General features: G+C 38.4%; 1 protein-coding gene across 1 annotated transcript in view; it reads left to right on the top strand.

Moving 5' to 3' along the window:
* Nucleotides 1-22,521, top strand: part of SND1 (staphylococcal nuclease and tudor domain containing 1) — a 438,972-nt gene that overhangs the window by 184,005 nt on the left and 232,446 nt on the right. The window contains exon 12 of the mRNA XM_050782556.1: nucleotides 10,303-10,403. Within this exon, the coding sequence (XP_050638513.1) occupies nucleotides 10,303-10,403 (101 nt within the window). The remainder of the gene's footprint in view (nucleotides 1-10,302; nucleotides 10,404-22,521) is intronic.

The raw sequence follows: 22,521 nt of genomic DNA, 5'->3' as shown, positions 1-22,521 counted from the left end.
TGACTGGCTTCTTTCACTTATAATGTCCTCAAGATAATGAGAATTTCCTTCCTTTTTAAAGCTGAATAACATTCTATTATATGTTATGTATCTACCATATTTTGTTTATCTACTCATCCAACAATGGGTATGTCAGTTTCTTCCTCCTTTGGCTGTTGTAAATAAATTCTGCTATGAGCCTGGGTATTGAGGTATCGCTTTGAGATCCTGCTTTCAATTCTGCTGGTAATCCCTAGAAGTGGAATTGGTGGATCATATGGTAATTCTATTTTTAATTTTTTTGGAAAGCTAAGCAATATTTTTGCATCATGTTTTTGATAATTTAGGAGTGGAAACTGGAACACTGTTTGATCTAGACTTAGCCTTCAGTGGTAACTGCCCAGTTTGTGAATGTGTGTAATTGTAGGCCAAGGAGTTGGTTGTGTACCTGTTTACTGTTTTCCGAAACAATGACCGTAAATCAAGAGACCTGAATTTGAAGGGAGATGCAGATACAATGTAGGATGGTCTTTGATCAGTGTCTGTGACTTTAGTTGTCATTGTTCTATGCACGCAGTGCCTTTGATCATGGAGCCTTGCTTCATTTAGTAGGCCTCTACTTTGTGAAATAGAGGGATGGTGTGGTATGTTTACAGGAAGAAAGGTTGATGTTGATACCTGATTATCTTGAAATGCTTACTTAGCCACAAAACTGAGAATTTATATACATAAGTGCTGTATCCTTGGGATATTTAGTCATTGGCATGCATTCCTGAAGAATTGTGTTTTTTCTTCATAATTTTCCTTTGGCATCATTATATACATCCTTGAGGTCAACTCACCATTCTAACTTTGGCCTTTTTAAAATTTACCTAAACAAATATTTTCCTTGTCTGAGTGACTTCTTGATGCCACCTCATGGGCATGCTGGATAAATGGGAGTGCTCTGAATTGTAGTGAATGCAGGATGGCTTTTCTGTTCTGGTTTTGCTCACCCAAGCAATACCTAGTCCCCAGGGAAATAGGAGCTTATTGGAACTCTTGGCAGGGTGAGTACTTTAGTCCCCACTTTTATTGATTAGATTTCCCTGGTATTTTGGTGGGTGCAGGCATTCAAAATCTTTATAAGACAGGGCAAATGTAATGTAACCATTTGTTTTTATCCATTTCTTAATAATTTCCCCTTTCTCCCCACTAATTATTCTTAGAAGCCATTAAGCAAGTCTCCTTTCTTCATATTCCTGTTCCTCTCCTCATAGTTTCATCACTGCTATTGTTTTAAAGATTGGCTGACGTTGGGTGTATTCAATGTAAAGGCAGAAGTATCTCAATCTAAAATCTGTGCTGCTTGTGTGGCTAGAACTCCTCCAGGGAGAGTTCTGGACAAAGTGATTTAATTTCTCCTGACTGCTGGTGACCTTGGAAATTTTGGCCATAGATGACTGTGATTGACACTTGTATAAAGGAGAAAAAAGACCCACCCTCAACTTTCATCCTTTACAGGAAGGCAATGGGAGATGGCAGCTCTGGTGAGGAATAAGAAGGGACATATAGGCGACACAAGGGACAATTTCCAGTAGTGCCTCTGAAACCTTTTGACTTTCCTCCTTAGGGACAAGCAGGGTTGTATTAAAAGTAGGTATTGGTATGAGTTATGCCTGTGATAAAATAATGAGTAAGGTAATGGAGCATTAGCACAAACACACGTTATACTTTTTAAGTATGTCTGTAGGATTATAAGGCCTGGAGAATCAAGAGATTTAATGAAACTGCTGGAAGCTGGGATCACTATTTTCAAATAGTGATCTCTGTGTCTTTCTCTAAGGTACCCCTCAGATTTATTTAAAATATTGTCATTTGTCAAAATTTGATGTTTATATGTGCCTGTTATTTACTGCCATATGTAAACTGTGTGGTCAGTATATTTTCAGATCATTTTATTATGTTTGTTTTCAGACTGTTATCACTACTTCTAGAAATCTTTGCCATTTTCTAATGGCCCCTTACCTAAAATGTTTTAATGTTTTGTGGATCTCGAGTTTGTATATGCTCCTAATTAAATATTTACCAAAGTGAAGGTTTATCAGGGAACAGTGATGTCCACTTAAATGGATGCCTGATGTCAGGTAGAGACTCAGCATCTCCACGGACACTGTATTCAGCTGTATTTTACCTTTCCCCTCAAAACAGATAAAAGCATCTGCCCATCCTGGGGACAGAGGAGTGGTTGGGGTAGGAGACTCATTTTGTCAAAAATGTATCAAATAAGAACACTTTCTAACTGTGCTTATAAAGGTTTATAGGCATTATAGATTAAAATTCCATTGATGAAAATGAAATGTACTCAAAATAGTTTTGGGGTTTGGGGGCGGGAAGGGTGATTTTAGATGGGAGAGAGCAGCATAAATACATGTGAATAAACAACCAGCCTAAACACCTAATTACAATGATTTGGAAGAGGGTGTTACAGAATACATCTGGGCTGGATTGGAGAGTTAGGAAGGGAACATTGGTTTATGTCTCCTAATCTTTGTAGTATAGATGAGACAACAAAATGTATAATTTTTTCTGAACGTATTTGTAAAGGTTGTTGCAGAGCTCAAAGATGTCCTGATGGAAGAGGTAAATTTCAGCATTTTATAATTATAAAAATTTATAAAAATGTATAGGTTACATCTACCAGTTACTTGTTTTCTTTTTAATAATATCAGCAATTAACAGAAGCCTTAATTATTAACTACAAAAACAGTATTTCTTAACCTGAGTTTCTGGCCACCATCTACCCACCATCCATCCATTAGAATAAACTTCAAACACTAAGGTAAAGAATTCTAGAATCATGTTGACAAATCAGGAATTAATAAAATTCAGCTATTGAATTGGTAGAGGGCACTGAAAATACCTACACCAAGCTACTGAATAGAATATATTTTACAATAGTACAGACTAGGGGATTTTTCCCCCAGTGTATAAATTTATCCTCACACCTGAAATTCTTTTTTTGAACTAAATATGTATGTAGCTTATCTTTGTAATCTAGTCAGATAATAGGTTTGAAAAAGAAAGTGAAGGCTAAATATTTTATTTTTTGATAGGGTTTTTATATCTTTTTTTCATATTTGGTTTAAGAATGCTTACAAAGATTCATAAAACTTAAGTTCACGGGGAAAAATACAGAGAGAAATCAGAATCACAGATAGGATAGAGGAATGAGGCTAAGACTTGTGCCTTCACTGATATTCTAGGAATGCCCAGTGAGTTTTAAGCATTACAATGTGGCTGGTCCAAATTGAGATGCTTGTAAAGTACACACCAGATAGTAAAGATTTAATACAAAAAAAGATCTGAATACTTTTATAATGTTTGTTATATATTGATATGATGTTTTAGAAATTTTGCATTAAATAAAAAATCATTAAAATTAATTTCACTTGTTTCTTTTTAATGTTTCAACATTACTACTAGGAAAATGTGAACATACACATGTGGGTCTCATTTGTCACTTATTGTATTTCCATTACACAGTACTTGCCTAGAAGGAGGTAAGTTTGACATCCTCTCTTGAGAGATGAACAGTTCCACAAGGGCTTATGTCTGAATTAGCTTGGAGGTAAGCTCAGAGCATGCCCAGAGGCAGGACTAACAGGCTCCTTAGCAATTTGTTTTGAAGCTCTTTCTGTACCTCGATGAATGGGTGATTGATGTGTGTTTTAAAATGTTTAAAAATACATGTAACTTTTAAGACTATATTATTTAAATATTAAGGAGCACTTTGTATGGAAGGTCTATTGTTATAAATTTTCGGTGCTGCAAGAGAAATGGCACTCAAACATAAATTTATTTTTCTCAGCAAGGCAATTTTTACTTCTATAGAAGAGTGTGACTCGTGGATGGAGCAATGGCAAGAGCACACTTCAACAAGGGAGGGGAAGGGGGCAGGTAGCCCCTACTGCTATGTTGCTCCCCAATTGGCTAGGGTGGGACTGCACAGTCTAAGCTAATTCCGATTGGCTATTTTAAAGAGGGCAGGAGTATGAGCCGGAGTGGTGGGGTGAGTAGTTTGGTGGGAAGAGCGGTTATGGAACAGGTGTCTCAGGGTGATTCAGTTCAGAGCAGGTGACCAGGGGTGACTCAGGATGGAGCAGGTGACCAGGCGTGACTCAAGACAGAACAGGTGACCAGGGGAACAGATGTGAACTACTGATTAGAACTGGTGGAAAAGGTTGTTTACTGAAACTAGGGGCGAGGAGAATGAGGAAGTTAAACTTTAAAATGGAGAACAGAGAAGAAGGGAGCTGAACATACTGATGCATTGGTTCTTTGGAGAGGATCTCAGAACTCATCATACTTAACAATTTATAGGCTAAAACCTTTGAAGAGAAATGTATTATATCCTACGCTGTTAACCCCAAGCAAATGGAAATTTGGTTGCTATTTGATGTTCATTGTCTTCCTAATTTAGTAAGGCAAGAAGTATCCTGCCCCACGTATCCATGGTTAACCTATTATTTGAGATGGTTCACAACACTCTGCTTCAATTGTCTTTGGTAAATAAAATATACAGTAACTGGTAACTGTGCAATTAATCTGTTAAATATCTAAATAAATACTAAATAGTGTATCGTTCTTTAAAATAATCCTTACTTAGCTCTAAGCTGGGATGAATATGTATGAGGTACTACATATTTTTGTTTGCTGTGGCTCTTTAAAAAGTGTGTTTAATTTAGTCTTTCTGCCTGATGATTTCCAAAGTCTAATGATTTAAATCAACATGTATCTGATTTATGCATGTATGTATTTGTGTGTGTTTATCTCATGGATACTTATTTAGCACTTAACTCTGTGCCAGACACTGCCCTAAGAAAATTAGTACATGTTTATCTAAAAATAACTGACACTTAGATAGAGCTTACAATGATTCAAGCACTGTTCTAAATGATCTTCCTATAGCAGTGAGATACGCACAGTTAATGTGTTAAACATAAGCAGAGAAGTTAGGTCACTTATCCAAGTTCACACAGCTCCTTTCTAGAATTGCTGGGAACCAGCCACTGCAGCCTGGCTGTTCCAAAGTGTCCGTGTTCTTATTGAGCCTATGTGAAACATTTTGTTTTACTTACTTTTGTTTCTAGGCAGCATCAGTGGGACTTACGCCAGATGGTGTCATCTTTTCCATATCAGGGTTGTGTAGAGCTTTCCATAAAGCCTGGAAATTCTGTCATGAAAGGGGTTCTAAAGGGGTTATTTTGAGAGACAAGTTGTTTATTATAGCTCTTTGTGAATTTATGAGTGGCTACGTGGAATAGTGGGTAGGATTATGTGGTGATTATGCCCCAAAGCCTCACGTAACAGCTCTAGTTACAGTAAAACTAAGCTCAGGCTACAACCTGGAAATGTGGCTCTGCAGTTGTTTTCCTTCCTACCTCCTCTAACCTTTTATGCTTAGGTAGTTCAGTTTTTTGGCATTTTGTTATCATCAACATCAGTCTGTGAAGTTCTTTGGTGGTTTGATACTGTTCTAGTCACACATTGTATGAAGAATATCCAGAGAGCCTGAGAATTCTGTTGTGTGGCCCATAGCTGTTCTATTCTAAACTATTCCAGACTTTACAAGCCATTAATATATAAATTTAGTTTGAAGTTACCATCTTAGTTCCTCTGAAGGGTCCCTGAAATTGCTTTCAAGGAAAATTCTATAATCTAATAGACCAAGGTTGCCTGCTACCCTCTTGTCTTTGAGAACTTCTTTGACAAATAAATAATATGAGAAAGTATATATGTTCCATATTTGGCTTGCTTCATCTTTCATGGTTGTTTGCACTAGAGCTTTATTACAGTTTTAAAATATTGCCCCTCCCTCAGTTCCTCCTCCCTACCCCTCACGGTTTAAATAAATATATTTTTGCTATATAAAACAGCAGGATGGTCAAGAATTTGACAAAATGGTCCTCAGGATGCCCAGCTTCCCACTTCAAAGGTATCCTTCATAATGTTATGTCTGAAAAGATTCTCGATTATATATTTACTCATGCAACAAATATTTACTGCGTAGTCTGCTACCTTGCAAGCCCATGCTAGCTCTTTGAGTAAGACATGGTCTCCCCACTCTTGGAGCTTACAGTTGGTGTGTTCCAATACAGTGTAGTAAATATGAGGTAGGAAACACAAAGGTTTAAGAAAACAGTATATAGTACCCCATGTCTGACTAAATTATCTTTTAGAATTCTAGAGTGAAATGATGCTCTCATGTTCTAATCTAGTGCCCTCATTTTTAAGGTCAAGAGAAACTGAAACCCAAAGATGTTCTGTTCCTCATTTGTAAGAGAGCTTCAAGTAGCACCAAGCAAGAACCCAGGACTCTTTGTGGTCAGTCATTGCTATAAACAGGGATCAGGGTCTGAGTCAGTTATATAGCCTTTGGTCATGTATTCGTACAATACAGAATATTTCAGGAATATCTTAAAAAGGAGAACCCATCTATATTAATCAGTTTCTTCTCTCATGCCATTTCATACATACTTACCCACAAACAGAAAATCCAGGTTATCATTTATTTAGACGAAGATGTTGCTAAGATTTACAGTGGTTTTAATTGGAGCTGTTAAAACCATGGTTCTTTTTCAAGTGATTGACAGGTCAGTGATGAATATCTTGAGATGAAAAATTCCAGGGTAGAGGAAGAGATCTCAGAATCCACAGGGGAGGGACACAAATGCTAATTACACATTGACTTTAATTCCTGATTTGTCATAGCTGCCTGCAGGTGTATATCTTGGCTATGGTCTATTCTCAGGACCTCATTTGTATTTCAGATTTTCTTTAATAATGTTGCATCCACAAATAACTGTTTAATCTCTGACTTATTTACAGTTCTCATTCTCTCGATATAGGAAATAATTACTTGGCAGATGAATGTAGTTGTTTCTTTGGGTTATTGAAGATTAAAATTTTTTTGTCTTCCCATTGATTTCCCTGGAAGACAGTTTTGGAATAGCACCTCACTTTGGCCTTCTGGCCTGAGAGATGCACAGGTGTTCACTTTTGTTTGTTATTCCTCCTATTATTACTCCCACACATGTGGCGTGGTCAATTAGCCCTCTTGATGAATTAGCCATCTCTCTGGGTTGAGAGCTAATGTTCCTCTGTGCTGAAGAGCTGCTGTCCCACCCCTTTCTGCCTGCTGAGGAGGAGGTTTGGCATTGGTAGGTGCAAGGTAACCTTGAGATTCACTTAGTTTTTTTTTTTTTTAAGCAGTGCTGATTTTTTCCCTCAGTAGTTGAATTGAGGGCTTGAGCTTATTAGATGGATTAGGTGAAAGCACAAGAGATGCATGGACCTGTTTCCTCATTTCCACATATTTATTAACTTCCCAGGGAATGCCCCCAAGTTGGACCATACCCTGTGGCCTTGTCCTATTTAAAATGGGCCCTGAGATACTTTACATGGTATAGCCACCTTCACTGTCTACCTTCTGTACACTTGGGATTTCTTGTATCATTTTTGCCATGACTCCAGCTATCTTGTTGTTTTCCTCACCCTCTACCTGCTTCTATAAGTTAGTTGTGAGGCTTTGTCTGAGGAGAGTTCCAGGGTGTATTAACTTAGCATCAAGACCACTTCTTCCCTTCCCTGGTTCTGAGTTACCCAGGCCTGTCCATGTGCAGCCCTCTCATTCCTTGCCCTTTCTTTGGCCTATATTAACTCTGGCCAGCAGCATGCCAGGAAAGTATTAAAAACCTTTTTGTTGGAGGGCACTAGTTGATCAATCTGCCTGTCTGATCACATTTCTCACATTTTTACTCATTTCCTGAGTTTTAGAGTAGTTGTTAAGACCCTGCAGTAATTTAAAGCTAGGTATCTAATTTTAGGAGTCACCTTTATATCTTCTTATTTTCTGTGGTGTTGTGCTATGACCACACTTCTCATAAGAATGATTTACCTTAACCTCAGCCCTTAATTGGCTTGGGCTCTGATATGGCTCCATTCTGCTGCTTCTAAAGCGTGATTCAATGGAGTGTTCAAGTGAGGGATCTGGCAGTTGGAATTTTGAGGCATCTGTCCTTTTCCAGATTTCCATGTTCATTTTCAAAATGAGTTTTTGAAGAGAAGACAGTTTGAAAGGATTGTAATGGTGCTCAATAGCAGTGTGGCTGAACTCCATGCTTCTCTGCAATATGCTGTCTTTAAGCTCATCAGTGAGAGCTGAAGATGTGTTTAGAAAAGGGATTCCAGACTGTGGAGATGGCTTCAGTCTCTTTGTTCCCCATGTACCTCTTCGGTGTGGGTTTATAAACCTTGGTTTTGACCCAAACCAAACCTACACCTTCATTCTGTAAAGACATGCCCTATATGTTTGCTACAGGATACCACATCTTTATCTTCAAAGTTTTCATAAAGAAAAAGCATTGCTTAGTGTGTCCATATCCATTTATTTAGTGTATTCTAGGGTTAAACCATTTTCCCATTTTATTCTCCTAACTTCCTGTCTGCAAAATTAATTCAAAACCTAAGTATTCATCTAGTTCATTCTATCTCCCCCACCTCCACACTGCTTAACTCTCAACTAGGTTGGTGTTGGGCTTAATTAGCTGTATCTTTTGATTTACATGCTGAAACCAATTCCAAGCATCTTTGTAATTGTTATCTTGTTTGTTCTTTTTATTTATTTATTTTTATTTTTCAGAGAGATGGGGGTCTTGCTTTGTTTCCCAGGCTGATCTTGAACTCCTGGCCTCAAGCAATTCTTCCACCTGGGCCTCCCAAAGTGCTGCAGTTATAGGAGCAAGCTATTGTGCCTACCTTGTTTGCTCTTCTTAATAACTCTTAACCTGGTCCTTAGAAAGCTATTTCAGACAGATTATATGCAGTTTTTCTATGGAGGCAGTTCATATTTTTAAATCCAGGTTTTCAATGTAGTCTGACCCAGAAAAGGTTAAAGCATTGCTTTATCATAATGTCTAGGAGTCCAACAGGAATGTTGCAGACCTCTTCTCCGTAAAGTCAGATTGCTGTGGGGCCCTATGTGTTTGGTTGTTTGACTCAAGTCTTTGGTTGTCAGCTTTTTTCTTTTTTAAAATGGACTTTTCTTTTCTTTCTTTTTTTTTTTTTTTTTTAAGAGCAGTTTTGGATTAACAGGAAAATTGAGCAGAAGTTACAGAGATTTCCCATATACCTTATGCATCCCCCCTCCCCAACATAATCTTCCACACCAGAGTGGTATATTTATTACAATTGTTGAACCTACCTTAACACATCATTATCATACAAAGTCCATAGGGTTTGTGCTTAGTGTTATATCATCTGTGGGCTTTGATATATGTATAGTGGCATGTATTTACCATTATAGTGTCATACAGAATAGTTTCATTGTGCTAAGAATTCCCTATTCTCTGCCTATAACTCCTGGCAAAATTCCCTCTCTCCTTCTAACTCCTGGCAACCACTGATATTTTTATTGTCTTTGTAGTTTAACCTTTTCTAGAATGTCATATAGTTGGAATCATACAGTTTGCCTTTTAGAATATCTGCTTTCACTTAGTAATATATGTCTAAGCTTCCTCCATGTCTTTTCATGGCTTGATAGCTCATTTCTTTTTATCACTGAATAATATTCTGTCATCTGGATATACCGCGATTTATCCATTCATCTACTGAAGGATATATGGGTTCCTTCCACATTTTGACAGTTATGAACAAAGCCTCTGTTAACATCCATGAGCAGGCTTTTGTGTAAGCATGTTTTCAACTCCTCAAGTAAATTTCAAGGAGCTGTATTCCTGGATCAAATGGTAAGAGTACATGTTCAGTTCTGTAAGAAACCACTAAGCTATCTTCCAAAGTGGCTGTATCATTTTGCATTCCTACCATCAATGAATTAGAGTTCCTATTGCTACACATCCTTGCCTGCCTTTGGTGTTGTCAGTGTTCTGAATTTTGACTATGCTGCAACGAGCAGTGGTGTGTCATTGTTGTTTAAGTTGGCAATTTTCTAATGACATATAATGTGGAACATCTTTTCCTATTCTTATTTGCCACCTGTATGTTTTGGATCTGTTGCACTTTTAAATCAGGTTGTTTTATTATTGTTGAGTTTTAAGAGTTTTTTGTATATTTTGGATAAATATTCTTTATTAGTTATGTCTTTTGCAAACATTTTCTCCCAGTTCGTTGCTCAGCTATTTCTTTTAATTGGTTTTTAAAATCTTAGATTCAGAAAACCAAACTGGAGTGAGCTGATCTTTCACAATTGAGCAGGCACATGTGGCTGTTAGTGAACTATGTTGCAGACTCGCAACCCTAACTCCCTTGATTCTTTATTTCCAGGTCAATGTGACGGTGGACTACATTAGACCAGCCAGCCCAGCCACAGAGACGGTGCCTGCCTTTTCAGAGCGTACCTGTGCCACTGTCACCATTGGAGGAATGTGAGTGTTCTGGCTGTCAGGGACTCAGCTGTCATTTCAAGTAGCTAAGAGTTCTTTGCTCATTTGAGTCCTTCCTTTCACTCTGCTTTGCTTTCTCCTGCTCTTAACTCAGTGGTTTATAATTATGTGCCTGTGAGCACTTTATATTTGTAAGTACTTTATAACTCGTTAGCTAATCATATACTTTCATTGTTGTTGTTATTGAAGATTTATTGGGCTCTGTATGCCTGGCACTATGAAGTACACATCATTACTATTAATAATGCCATTTATTGAGTATTAAGCAGGCCCTAGATACTGTCCAAAATGGTGTCTGCATATTGATTTAGGAAGTCTAGGTATAGAATAGCAGGTAACAAGGAGGGAAGAAGAGGAGAGGTTAATTGGACATTTTCTTGTATGTAATCAGTAGATGATGAGGTCATCCTATTCTGCTGTACTGGCCATAACCTGGTTAGATTCCAAGGTCTCTTGGCAGCAAGGTTGAGGAAGAGTCTTTCAGGGGAAGTATCTGATAGGGGAAGGAGGAAGCCTGCTGGGCCCTGCTTCCACAGAAATATTACAACAGTCATCCAGTCCCCAGTAGCAATTCTTACTTTGCATAAAATATACCAGTATGGTAATTGTCTCCTTTTCTGTTTAACAATCTTATATGCTATTCGTTACCAAACTGTTATTTTTCATTTTTTTTAAGGGGGCACATTGGTGGGGAAGAAAAAGGATAGGTTTGTCATCAAAACAAGGATTGCGTTACTGAAAGTACAGTGAAGCCACTTAGGAGAAGTACCTCCAAGCTATTGTAGGCCTCTGAAAGGAATGAACGTCTTGTAGCTGCTTAGCTTCATGAAAGTCTCCTAACAGGAGCCTCTTTCCCCTCATTCGTGCTTTCACATTTGGAAATGACTATTTTTAGCCACTGCTACTGATCCTATATTTATTAATACTGTTAATGTTCACATAACAATTGGAGATTTCATCTTTGCCAGGAGGTGCTCAGTATAGGCATTTGATGTTTACCTTTACACCATCACAGGTTTTGTTAGAAGCAGGTTCTTGACAAATCAAGTAATATTTTTGAACTGGGAAAAACTAGGACATATTTTGGTCATTCTTCTATCTGTATAAATTACAATAGTTTATTTATTACCAATTTGTTACCGCTTCCTAGGAGTCAGTTGTCTGCTTCCCTACTGTAGAGACCTGGAATCTTAGTATTCTATCTAAATATTTTTACTGTCACAGAAAGCCATCTCCATAGATACTGCTGCTTTTAAGTACTGGTGAAAACAACTTCACCGTTGTACAAAACCACATGTCTTTTTTTTTGGCAGGTGGCCTCCACAAGTATTTAACATTCTATTAGAATGGATTATCTCATTTAGTTACCACTGAAGAATATTTAAAAAATAAGTTTACACTGCTTAAAATGAGATATTCAGGGAGTATTTCATAGTAATCTTTTTATTTTTAAGACAATTCGAGACAGATAATTTTAAATACTTTACAGAGCAGAGTGTTGTGGCCATGCTTTGTGCCTTAAAACCTTGAGATTTCCACTGTGTTTATTTTGGCTTTGACAGAGATTAGTCTTTCAGCTTTCCTCTCTGCAAATATGGGGTAGCTGTCTATTCCAGTCTGGGTTTCTATTACATTCTTGAGTCCTTGTAAGAAGGTGTCAACTCTGGTGACTGTTTAACAACACAGGTTGGTTGGTCTTAATTGACAACCTACAATGTCTATACTCCAGGTTTGTGCCAGAGATGATGAACTTGAATTTTCTGCTTCCCAGTTCTTGTAATTGGATTGTATGAAATATTATTTTCTTTGTGATTTCCCATAGTAAATTTTTTAGAAGTTTAGAAGCATGTACAAGTTTAGAAGAATTTTACAGGTACTCTTCTAGATACTTAAATTGTCTCCTTGGATTAGACCAGCCTGGCAGGTACCTGGAAAGCATTATGAGTTTCTTCATAGGGTTGTTCATCCTGAACTATACTTTGTGGTTAAATGGGTAGGCTGCAAACAGGAGAAATGTAAGGAATTTACTGATACTGAAACCATCCTTCATTAGACTGTTGTGTCCCTGAAGATGGGGAATTTTGTGTCTTATTCCCTGTTGTAGCTCTAGTATCTAGCATATGGTAGGAACTCAATGAATTTGTTGAGTGATTTGTTAACTGTATTGCAAACTGTTCCTTTATGAAGCATAACTTGGATGTTAGTAGCATCTAAGGCATGACCACAGGTTTGTTTTTATCTAATCAGTACTGTAAAACTTATAACTGATCATTTTATTCTGTTTTTATATTTTTCTTTATCATGCAGCCCCCAGAATCACAGCAGATTCAGAGAGACTCCCAGATAATTTTATTCTTTTATTTGATAATTGGAAGCTTACTGCCAGAGAGGCCATCTCTAGCAAATAGACCTAGCTGCACACATTCTGTGTTCTAATCTTAGTCACCACTTCTGTTTATTTTCCTTTTACTTTATTTTTGTTTTTATTTGTCCTTTTTTTTCTGAATTTTCTATACTTTAAAAAATCTTGGCCAGGTGCAGTGGCTCACGCCTGTAATCCCAGCACTTTAGGAGGCCCAGGCGGCTGGATCACCTGAGATCAGGAGTTTGAGAGCTCTCTGACCAACATGGTGAAACCTTGTCTCTACTAAAAAAAAAAAAAAAAAAAAAAAAAAAAAAAAAAAATTAGCTGAGCATGGTGGCAGGCGCCTGTAATCCTAGCTACTTGGGAGGCTGAGGCACGAGAATTGCTTGAACCCCAGAGGCAGGGGTTGCAGTGAGCCGAGAACATGCCACTGCACTCCAGCCTGGGCAACAGAGTGAGACTTTGTCTCAAAAAAAAAAACTCCATTAATGTTATAGAAAAGTTGAGGTATTGATAAAATAAGAATCTCCAACTATTTAGCTTATTTTCAGAATTAAGTTATACTACTAAGAGCCTTTTATCTTACTTAATGGTGATTTATAAACATTAGCCAGAGAAGAGTCTTTTTTAAAAAACACTACATCGTAAATATTTTATTTTCATTTTAAACATAAAAATGTGTACGTATTTGTAAATCTTTGCTGTCTGGGCAGCATGGACCACCTATTTGATATCTTGTTGAATTACATAACTTCCTGTTTGAAATGAGGACTTGAAAAACACTAATTATAGAACCATATGTTTTTGTGATTTACATCCCCCTCATCTGTTACAGTTGTCCCACACATATTTATTTTGCAGCTACTTTAAAGCCTTTCCTCTTTATTAAATTTTTTAAAACATGTGTTATCGAGCAATGGGCTCACTGCCCGAAGTGCCTAGATGCCAATAATATGGCACTGGTTTTTGGGAAAAGAAAGGGCTTTATTGTGAGGTCAGCTGGCAAGGAGACAGGAGGCAGGACTCAATTCTATCTTCCCAATCTGGGTATTAGGTCAAACTTTTATGGGTTACGGAGGGGAATTTGGTGTGCAGAGGTGCTGGGAGGGCAGGTTTAACTGGAGGACTTTAAGCTTGGCCATTTAGGATAAGATATGGAATGGTGGATTTTAGCACCCGATCTTTCTGGATAACTGACCCTTTACTTCTAAAAGGATTCTGGTACTCAGGTTTTGGTCTTGTCCTGGCCTTCTTGTTTCCACAGGGAGGAAATATTGGTTCTGAGTGTTATAGGAGGTAAAACCTTTTTCTGCTGCACATGCCCTGTCTCCATGATTTGCAATTTGTGCTCTGCTGCATCTGCAAGACAACTTAAACGGTGCTGAAACAATAGAGTTGAACTGGGTTGAGCTGCCCCTGTGGTGAGAGTTTTAGTAAATACACACTCTTTGTGTGCTTGTGAGTGTTTTAGTAAATACACACTCTTTGTGTGCTTGTATTTCAATGATATTTAATGAAGTATGTAATTAAAACAACAAGCACAACCAGTGTAAACTAGATTTGGGTACAAAAACAAATGGCTCATCTCTTTGGGACCGAAATGCTCAGGTGTTGTACAGTGGCTCTCAGTCACTCTCACTGGCATCTGCCAGTACCTTATGCTGAGGTCATAGAATGTGCAAGTCAGTTAAGGGAAGGGTTAGTAAAGACAGCGTCTGTGGCTTGCATGGCCTCTGAAAAGTGCACTCTGTTCAGTCTTGAAGAAATGTGAAATTAAGAAGAAATCCTGTCTAAATTATGTTTGTCGTAATCTGTGAGCTTATACACCTACATTTAGGCCTTCACAGCACCTAGTGGCTTTCCTGTTATTAAAGAGAATAGCAGACTTCTGTAACTACAGAAGAGCTTCTCTGAAACTAGTGATTTTAGGGGACTGAGAAGAAAGAGGTAGATGAGATGGTATCTCTTAAAGGGTTATTTCAGAGCTGAAGTTTAGATGCATTTCACTTGCAGAGAGTGTGAATTGTCTGTATCTTCAATAGGGTTCATTCTAATCCTTTTTTCTTCTCCATGTATGGGAAGGAGTCGCATCATAGGATGCTGGCAGGGCCTTGCTGGTGTGACATAGGCTTCCTATCTGTTCCCCCTGAGGAATCAATGAAAACAAGGTTCATCATTCCTCTAATAGATTGAAATTTTTTTCTTGATTAACTTCACTGTGGAGTTGGCAAGAATTGTTATCTGTTAATCAAAACTGTTTAAATAAAAAAATAAAAAGATCAAATTTTGAGTCTTTTCTCATTCTCTGGCTCCTGGGTTGGGAATTAGCTGATCGTTTTAGGCCTGGTTTGTGACATGAAGCTGTCAAGATGGCGCTTCCTGTTAATTACTTTTTATTGTATTTAAGACACTTAAATAACTCTTCTTGTGACTTAGTCGTCTATGTAATTAGCTGCAGTGATTAAAATCTCCTTCTTTCGTTCTTGCCACAGCCTTCTTGAAGAGTGAGATTTTCCGAGGTGACCTTTCCCTGTGCTGGACTTCCCAATTACTTTGAGCTCCAATTTGGCAAACCCTTAGAATCTATTAACTCCTTGCTCATGCCTTTCTGCATATCACATTTTCAAAGAAAAGTGTTAGAAGAAAATGTGTTCACATTTAGAAAGGGACATCTACAAAATATAACTAGGGTAAGCCGCACACATACACACAGTCATTTTCACCATCACCTCACCCCTCAACCATGAAAACTGTCACATATCCAGAAGATACAGTCACGAAGGCACTTCCCTATTGTTTCCCATTATGTGAAGTATTTCAGGATGATAGGAAACAATACACATGGCTCATTTTGTGAAAGTTAAAGAATGGCACAGAGGAACTATGAAAGGTGAGCAAATGAAAAGTCCTGTTTGTTTTCTGCACAAGGTCACCTCTTTTTAGACAGGTGACTTTGTTTTTTCTGTTTATTTTTTCTCATATTTTCATTCTGCTGCTTCCCTGCATTGCTCTTCTTTCTTGATGCATGCATCACCCCTGCCGCCTGCCTTGATGCCTGTCAGAGCATGAGACCTTGCTACCAGAGGTACTGTCCAAGTTCTGTGGGGGCTTGGGACATCTTAGATAACCTCTTTCCCCTAATGGTTGCCATGCAGCAGTTTCAAGACCATCTTTATGAACATCCTTTCTGTCTGTTTAGAGTCTTCGTGGATAGAGCTTACCTTTATTGTATTTGTATGAACCAGACTATTAAATTTGCAAAGAAAAGACTGCCTTTGCTTTTGTTTTTTCTTGGGTTCTAATTTGCAGGGATACTTTTTTTCTCCCAGCTGTTCTATTAGTGACTGAAGCATTAGGTTAGGTCTTATCCTTACTCCGCTAGAATAATCCTTTTTTAATCCTAGTTTGGTTTTTCTCAGTCACAGTAGGAATAAGTGTCATACAGCCCCCAGCTTTTCTGACTACAGTTCTATAGCTTTGAGGTTTTTCACTGTCAGCCAAACCTCCTCTCTCTCAGAGTTTTCAATTCTTAAAACATATTACTAACACCTGACTTTCAAGCTATACTTGGGCAAAAGCAGCCTCTTGAATCGCTCTTTTCTGGCCTAGTCGTCTTACTCAGAGAGGCCCACAACATCCAGAAGTTGCTTTTCAGCACTTGAGAAAGTACGGTGACAGTGTTAATAATGACAGTGGCTCTGCCGGGAGGTAGGGTCTGCATTATAGTCAACCCTTTTTCCCCACAGATTGATGACTTACACTCTATTATAGTCAATGAAAAGGACTACTGAGCCCCTTTCCTCCCCTGCTTTGAAGGAACACAAGACACTAGAATGAGGGTTATTGTTTTTTCCCACTTAAATCAGAAACAAACCACTAACCAACTCAACCCAAACCTTCCCCCTTCCCAAAAAGAGCAGTTTAGATTGTTTTCTGGAAATCATAGGCTGCTTGGTTAATATAATTGTGCTGCTTTTCCTGTGTTGAGTAGTAGAAGTGTGCGTTATCCATTCTGAGGACATCAGAAACCTCTGTGGCATTTAGTTAACAATACTTGAGAAAGAAGTAGTTGAATAACTAGGCCTGTGCTCTGCCAGCTCAAGCATAGCAATCATTTTAAGATACTTGTCCCATAAAACACTGTAAGAAGGAACTTGGCTGTTGCACAGGGTTTGGGATTACAGTCAGGAAAATATTGTTGAGTTTCAGACAAATCTGTCTCTTTTGTTCAGATATTTTGTGGCTGGCTATCAATGGCAACCTCATACTGCCAAGTCTTATTCCCTTAAAAATGTGGTTTCAGATTACTTTATTACCATCATTTCTAGATGGAAGTTCAATTTAGCTTTTCATAATGGCACCCTTGAATCCTGCAAATCAGCACAATCCTTTACTGAAGTATGTGAGAGCTTCTTATTTTCCCCTTTTTGCTTTTTATACTATGAGTTGAGTTGAGTGCCGGATTGTGGATGGATGACTTGAATATTTACTGCACTGATCCTTGGGAAGCTCCCCCTTGTCAGTTTCCCAAAGCATACCATGGAGAACCCAGAAGAGAATGAGGCTTTTCTCCAAATCTATTTATGTTGTAACTTTTGCTTCATGTCTTGTTGTAATGTTTCTCTAAATATTTTAAAACTTCCTTTGCATTTTTTGTTCTATATTCAAGGAGATGTCTTCAACTTGATCTTCCAGGTTATATGCTTAGCCAGACAGCTGGCCAGCCATGCGTATTGACTTATTTTCATTCATCCACACTCTCCTGTTTATTTATTCATATCGCTTATTCATTTAGCCACTCACTCATTAGTTCATTTATCAAGTATTAGTGGAATGCTTGGTATGTACTAAGGACTGTATTAGGCATCATGAATATATTGGTAATTCTAAAACTGAAATTATTTCTATGCTGATAAAATTTACAGACTGTTCTTTTAATCTAGCCCATTTTATTGATTTTTCTTTCAGCATTTATATTTAAATTTTTGTTCTTTAATTGTTCTGTCTTAATAGCACCCTGTTCTTAGTTTGTGAATACAATTTGTCTCTAATATTTCAGAGAACATTTAAAATTAAAAGAAATAACAGCCTTGGCTGGGAGCGGTGGCTGATACCTATAATCCCAGCACTTAAGGAGGTAGAGGTGGATGGATCACTTCAGCCCAGGAGTTCGAATCCAGCCTGGGCAACATGGCAAAACCCCTGTCTGAAATTAAAAATACAAAAAAATTAGCTGAGTGTAGTGATGCATGTCTATTAGCTACTCAGAAGGCTGAGGCATGAGAATCGCTTGAACCCCGGAGATGGAGGTTGCAGTGAGCCAAGATTGTGCCACTGCACTCCAGCCTGGGCAGCAGAGCAAGACTTGGTCTTAAAAAAAAAGGCTGGGCGAGATGGCTCACAACTGTAATCCCAGCACTTTGGGAGGCTGAGGCGGGCAGATCACTTGAGGCCAGGAATTCAGACCAGCCTAGCCAATATGATGAAACCCCATCTGTACTAAAAATAGGAAAATTAGCAGGGTGTGGACACCTGTAATCTCAGTTACTTGGGAGGCTGAGGCAGGAGAATCTCTTGAACCTTGGAGGGAGAGGTTGCTGTGAGCTGAGATCATACCACTGTACTTCAGCCTAGGTGACAAAGTGACACTCCCTCTCAAAAAACAAAAAAAAAAGAAGAAAAGAAAAAGCAAGCTGGGTGCGGTGACTCATGCCTGTAGTCCCAGCACTTTGGGAGGCTGAGGCAGGCGTATCACCTGAGGTCAGGAGTTCAAGACCAGCCTGCCAAACGTGGTGAAACCTCGTCTCTACTAAAGAAATACAAAAATTAGCTGGGTGTGGTGCCACACGCCTATAGTCCCAGCTGCTTGAGAGGCTGAGGTGGGATAATCACTCAAACCCAGGAGTCGGAAGTTGCAGTGAGCCAAGAACACGCCACTGTACTCTAGCCTGGGCGACAGAACGAGACTCGGTCTCAAAAAAAAGAAGAAAAAAAAGAAATGACACCCTCTTCTGTTGTCTGAATTATCTGTTTCCTCTTAGATTAAATGTTGTCTTTATTTTGTTCTTTTTCTTTGATAGATCCTTAAATATTTGTAAAGTTTCATCTGCATTTATGAAGGAACAACTTTACTACTTGGGGTAGACATGGTGTTTCTCTGCAGTTAAGTAAGTCTACTTCTCTTGGACAGCTTCGTCACAAAAGTGAGTAGGTAGGCAGGTAGTATCAGAGGCGGACTTCCTTGAAGGCTGCCCTAAGTAAAAACATTGAAGTAGAGGAGATTCTGGCTGACTGGCCAAGCTCTTCTGAGTGTGGTTTCTAATTCATTACTCCGATGATGACCCTAAAGCCTACTCACTGGGTTGCTTTGTATTTATTGATAAAGGCCCTTGGAGTGCTCTTCTTACTATTTGTGCTACCATTTCTCCACTAGTCTGACCCCATCTGCTTTCTGCCTTTCAGGGTTTGCAAACTTTCTGATGTGCTGCTAACACACATTCTTGTTTTCTATCATCATTAGGGCTTTGTTCGTGTTTTGTTTTGTTTTGTTTTGAGATAGAGTCTCACTCTGTTGCCCAGGCTGGAGTGCAGGGGTGTGATCTCAGCTCACGGCAACCTCTGTCTCCCAGGTTCAAGCGATTCTCCTGTCTCAGCCTCCTGAGTAGCTGGGACTACAGATGCCCACCACCATGCCTGGCTAATTTTTGTATTTTTAGTAGAGATGGGGTTTTGCCACGTTGGCCAGGCTGGTCTTGAACTCCTGACCTCAAGTGATCTGCCTGCCTTGGCCTCCCAAAGTGTTGGGATTACAGGTGTGAGCCACCACTCTGGCCAGGGCTTTATTCTTTTCCATATCTGTCTTTCCTTTATTTCAGGGGGACCTTGTAAAGGATGGTGTTTGGACCTAAGTTCTCAGTAGATCTTGCTGACCTCCCGCTAGCATTCTCTCTCTTTTCTTTTTTTTTCTTTTCTCTTTTCTTTCTCTCTCTCTCTCTGTCTTTCTTTCTTTCTTTCTTTCTTTCTTTCTTTCTTTCCTTCTTTCCTTCTTTCCTTCTTTCCTTCTTTCCTTCTTTCCTTCTTTCTTTCTTTCTTTCTTTCTTTCTTTCTTTCTTTCTTTCTTTCTTTCTTCTTTTTTTCTTTCTTTCTTTCTTTCTTTCTTTCTTTCTTTCTTTCTTTCTTTCTTTCTTTCTTTCTTTCTTTTTTCTTTGTAGTGCCATTGATGTGATAAGGAGAGGGGGCATTTGACATGGCTACCAATAAGCAAAACTTATGGGTCTTTTCTATGCCATTTCTCAGCCCCCTTCTCTTTATAATTCCTGTGGTCAGCACAGCACTCAGTGTTAAGGGGAGTAGGAACAGAGTTTTTATAGATTCTTGTAACTCACAGTAGTGATTCTGCTTAAAAGGGATTTGCTTCCTTTAAAAAGTAATAAAAATTGTAGTAACATTTTCAAAAGAAAATAGGGGGAAATTGCCTGTTATATAATAACTCCTATTTTGGGGGTACTTCTTTTGAGTGCTGAGTGCTTTTTTTTTTTTTTTTTTTTTTTTTTTAAAGAATATAAAATTTAGAAGCAGAAAAACTTGGACCACTTGGCATAAGGTTGAGAGGAAGTCTAAGGCAAACTATTGTTGATATTTAGATTCTATGGAATTGTGTTTTTGAGACAGGGTCTCACTCTGTCACCCATGCTGGAGTGCTGTGGTATAGTCATGGCTCACTGCAGCCTCAATCTCTGTGGGCTCAGGTGATCCTCCCACCACTAGGACCACAGCTGAATGCCACCCTGCCTGGCTAATTTTTGTAGAGACGAGGTTTAGCCATGTTGCTCAGGCTGGTCTCGAACTCCTGGGCTCAAGCAATCCTCCCACCTTGGCCTCCCAAAGTGCTGGAATTACATCATGAGCCACTGCACTGGCCTGGATACTTTTTTAAATGTAGAGTTTGGAAGTAAATGGGTCTCAGGTAAAAAAAAAAAACTCAGCTCTACTATTAGATACCATGTAATCATGGGCCTTAGTTGTTGTTGTTGTTGTTGTTTTTCCAGCTATCAGTTAGAGATAATAATAGTATACCTCATAAGGATATTGTGGGCATTATAGGTGATACTGCATTTTAAATATTTAGCATAGTGACTAAGACATAACAAATACTTAAGTGAGCCCTAAGCCCTCGAGGGAGCTGCTCACCATTGACCTAATTTTTAAATCTAATAGTCTCTTCCATCTTTTCTCTGTCCTCTTTCCCACTTCTCTCTCACATGTCCAGCTATTTCTTTAAGCTCAAATTTGATTTTATATTCTGTTCTCTTTTTCTTCATCACACTCCCTGTGGCCAACTCATCCACTAATGTTATTGCTACCCAACAGATTCTTTTAAGGATGAATTTAGTAAGTAGTAGCTACCCAAGGTTTAATTTACAAAACAAAATGCCTCATTGGATTATGGTTGAGGACTCTGGTACTAGGCCATTTTATTGTTCCGTTGGAGGCACTTTGGTTTGTATTAGTCTCCTCACATCACTTTTTCAGTTTTCTTGATGGTGAATTGCATTCATTTTCCCCCTAAGTATTGAATGTATACTATGTTTCCTTAAGGTAAGTACTTGCATACAGGTAGAAGTAATGGATATGCATGAGTAATGCTTAATATTTCAGGAAGCTTAACACATATTTACCATTTGGTAGGTACACAATTTATTCTTTAATAAAAACAGTATATTGGATACCTTTCAAATCAAGAGGTGTGCTAGCCAGCTACTTCCCTGGGTATGCTTGCTCTAGCTAGTAAGCTAGCTATCTACTTTACCTGTTTATCTGAGGTGATGAAAAGGCACAGGGCTACCAAATTAGTGTTTTTGGAAATGTTTTTACTCTATCACCACCTGAAAAGGCTTACTCAAAGCCATAGTCCATGGAGCTTTTAGAATGGCCCTTCCTGCTGTGATACCTTGGTTAATTTTTCTGCCTTTAGTGAAAATGTGTTTTAAATAGAGAAACAAAAGGAACTTGGAAGGATTTAGCAAATACTGTGATCTTGGAGGTGAGTATGTATGTTAGGATTGGGAGATGTTTAAGAGCATTAACTTCATAAAGGGAGGTGGGCTGTTCTATCAGGTTTCCGTTGTTGGTTTTACATGGAGTCTTATGAATTTCTAATATATCTGCTTACATATAAACTGGTATTCAGCAGACTGTTGCTTTAATGTGAGCAACTATTGTGTTCAAAATGTGGTTTATAAGCCATCATGCATTAGGTCAGTAGCAATGGGAACTATGTTACAGTTCTCACACCATCCTTCTTCCTTCCCAGTGAAAAAGGGATCATTTAGTCATTGACTACAAAATCACCTTTTCTTTTTTTTACACCAAGAAGCAACTAAACAATTCATTTATTCCTGTCACCACTTTTTCAGAAATTTCCCTCTGAAATGTTTATATTGCTTCTTGTGTCACTTAGCACCCTCTGCAGCTGTGGAAAGATCAGATCATTGAGTGAAGGTTGACCACAGAGTCTTTGTAGTGGTTTATTGTCTTTCAAAGCAAGGAACCAAAAATACCCCTTCCTTTCCAAAGAGAAGGAGAGAATTTCAAAGCCCTTAAACTTTTGCTGGACTTGTTTATTGCTTGTACTAGAACTATGAATCAGTAAGTTAAAAAATATTCTAGTTTCCAATTCTTAGGAAAAATGTCAACACTTTTTTTTTTTTTAATGTATTTTTGTTTTCACTTAGT

This window comes from Macaca thibetana, chromosome 3, assembly GCF_024542745.1.
Source record: "Macaca thibetana thibetana isolate TM-01 chromosome 3, ASM2454274v1, whole genome shotgun sequence".
In the NCBI taxonomy this organism is placed as follows: domain Eukaryota; kingdom Metazoa; phylum Chordata; class Mammalia; order Primates; family Cercopithecidae; genus Macaca; species Macaca thibetana.
Note: the sequence above shows the minus strand (reverse complement) of the source record. Positions and strands in the feature narration are given on the sequence as shown.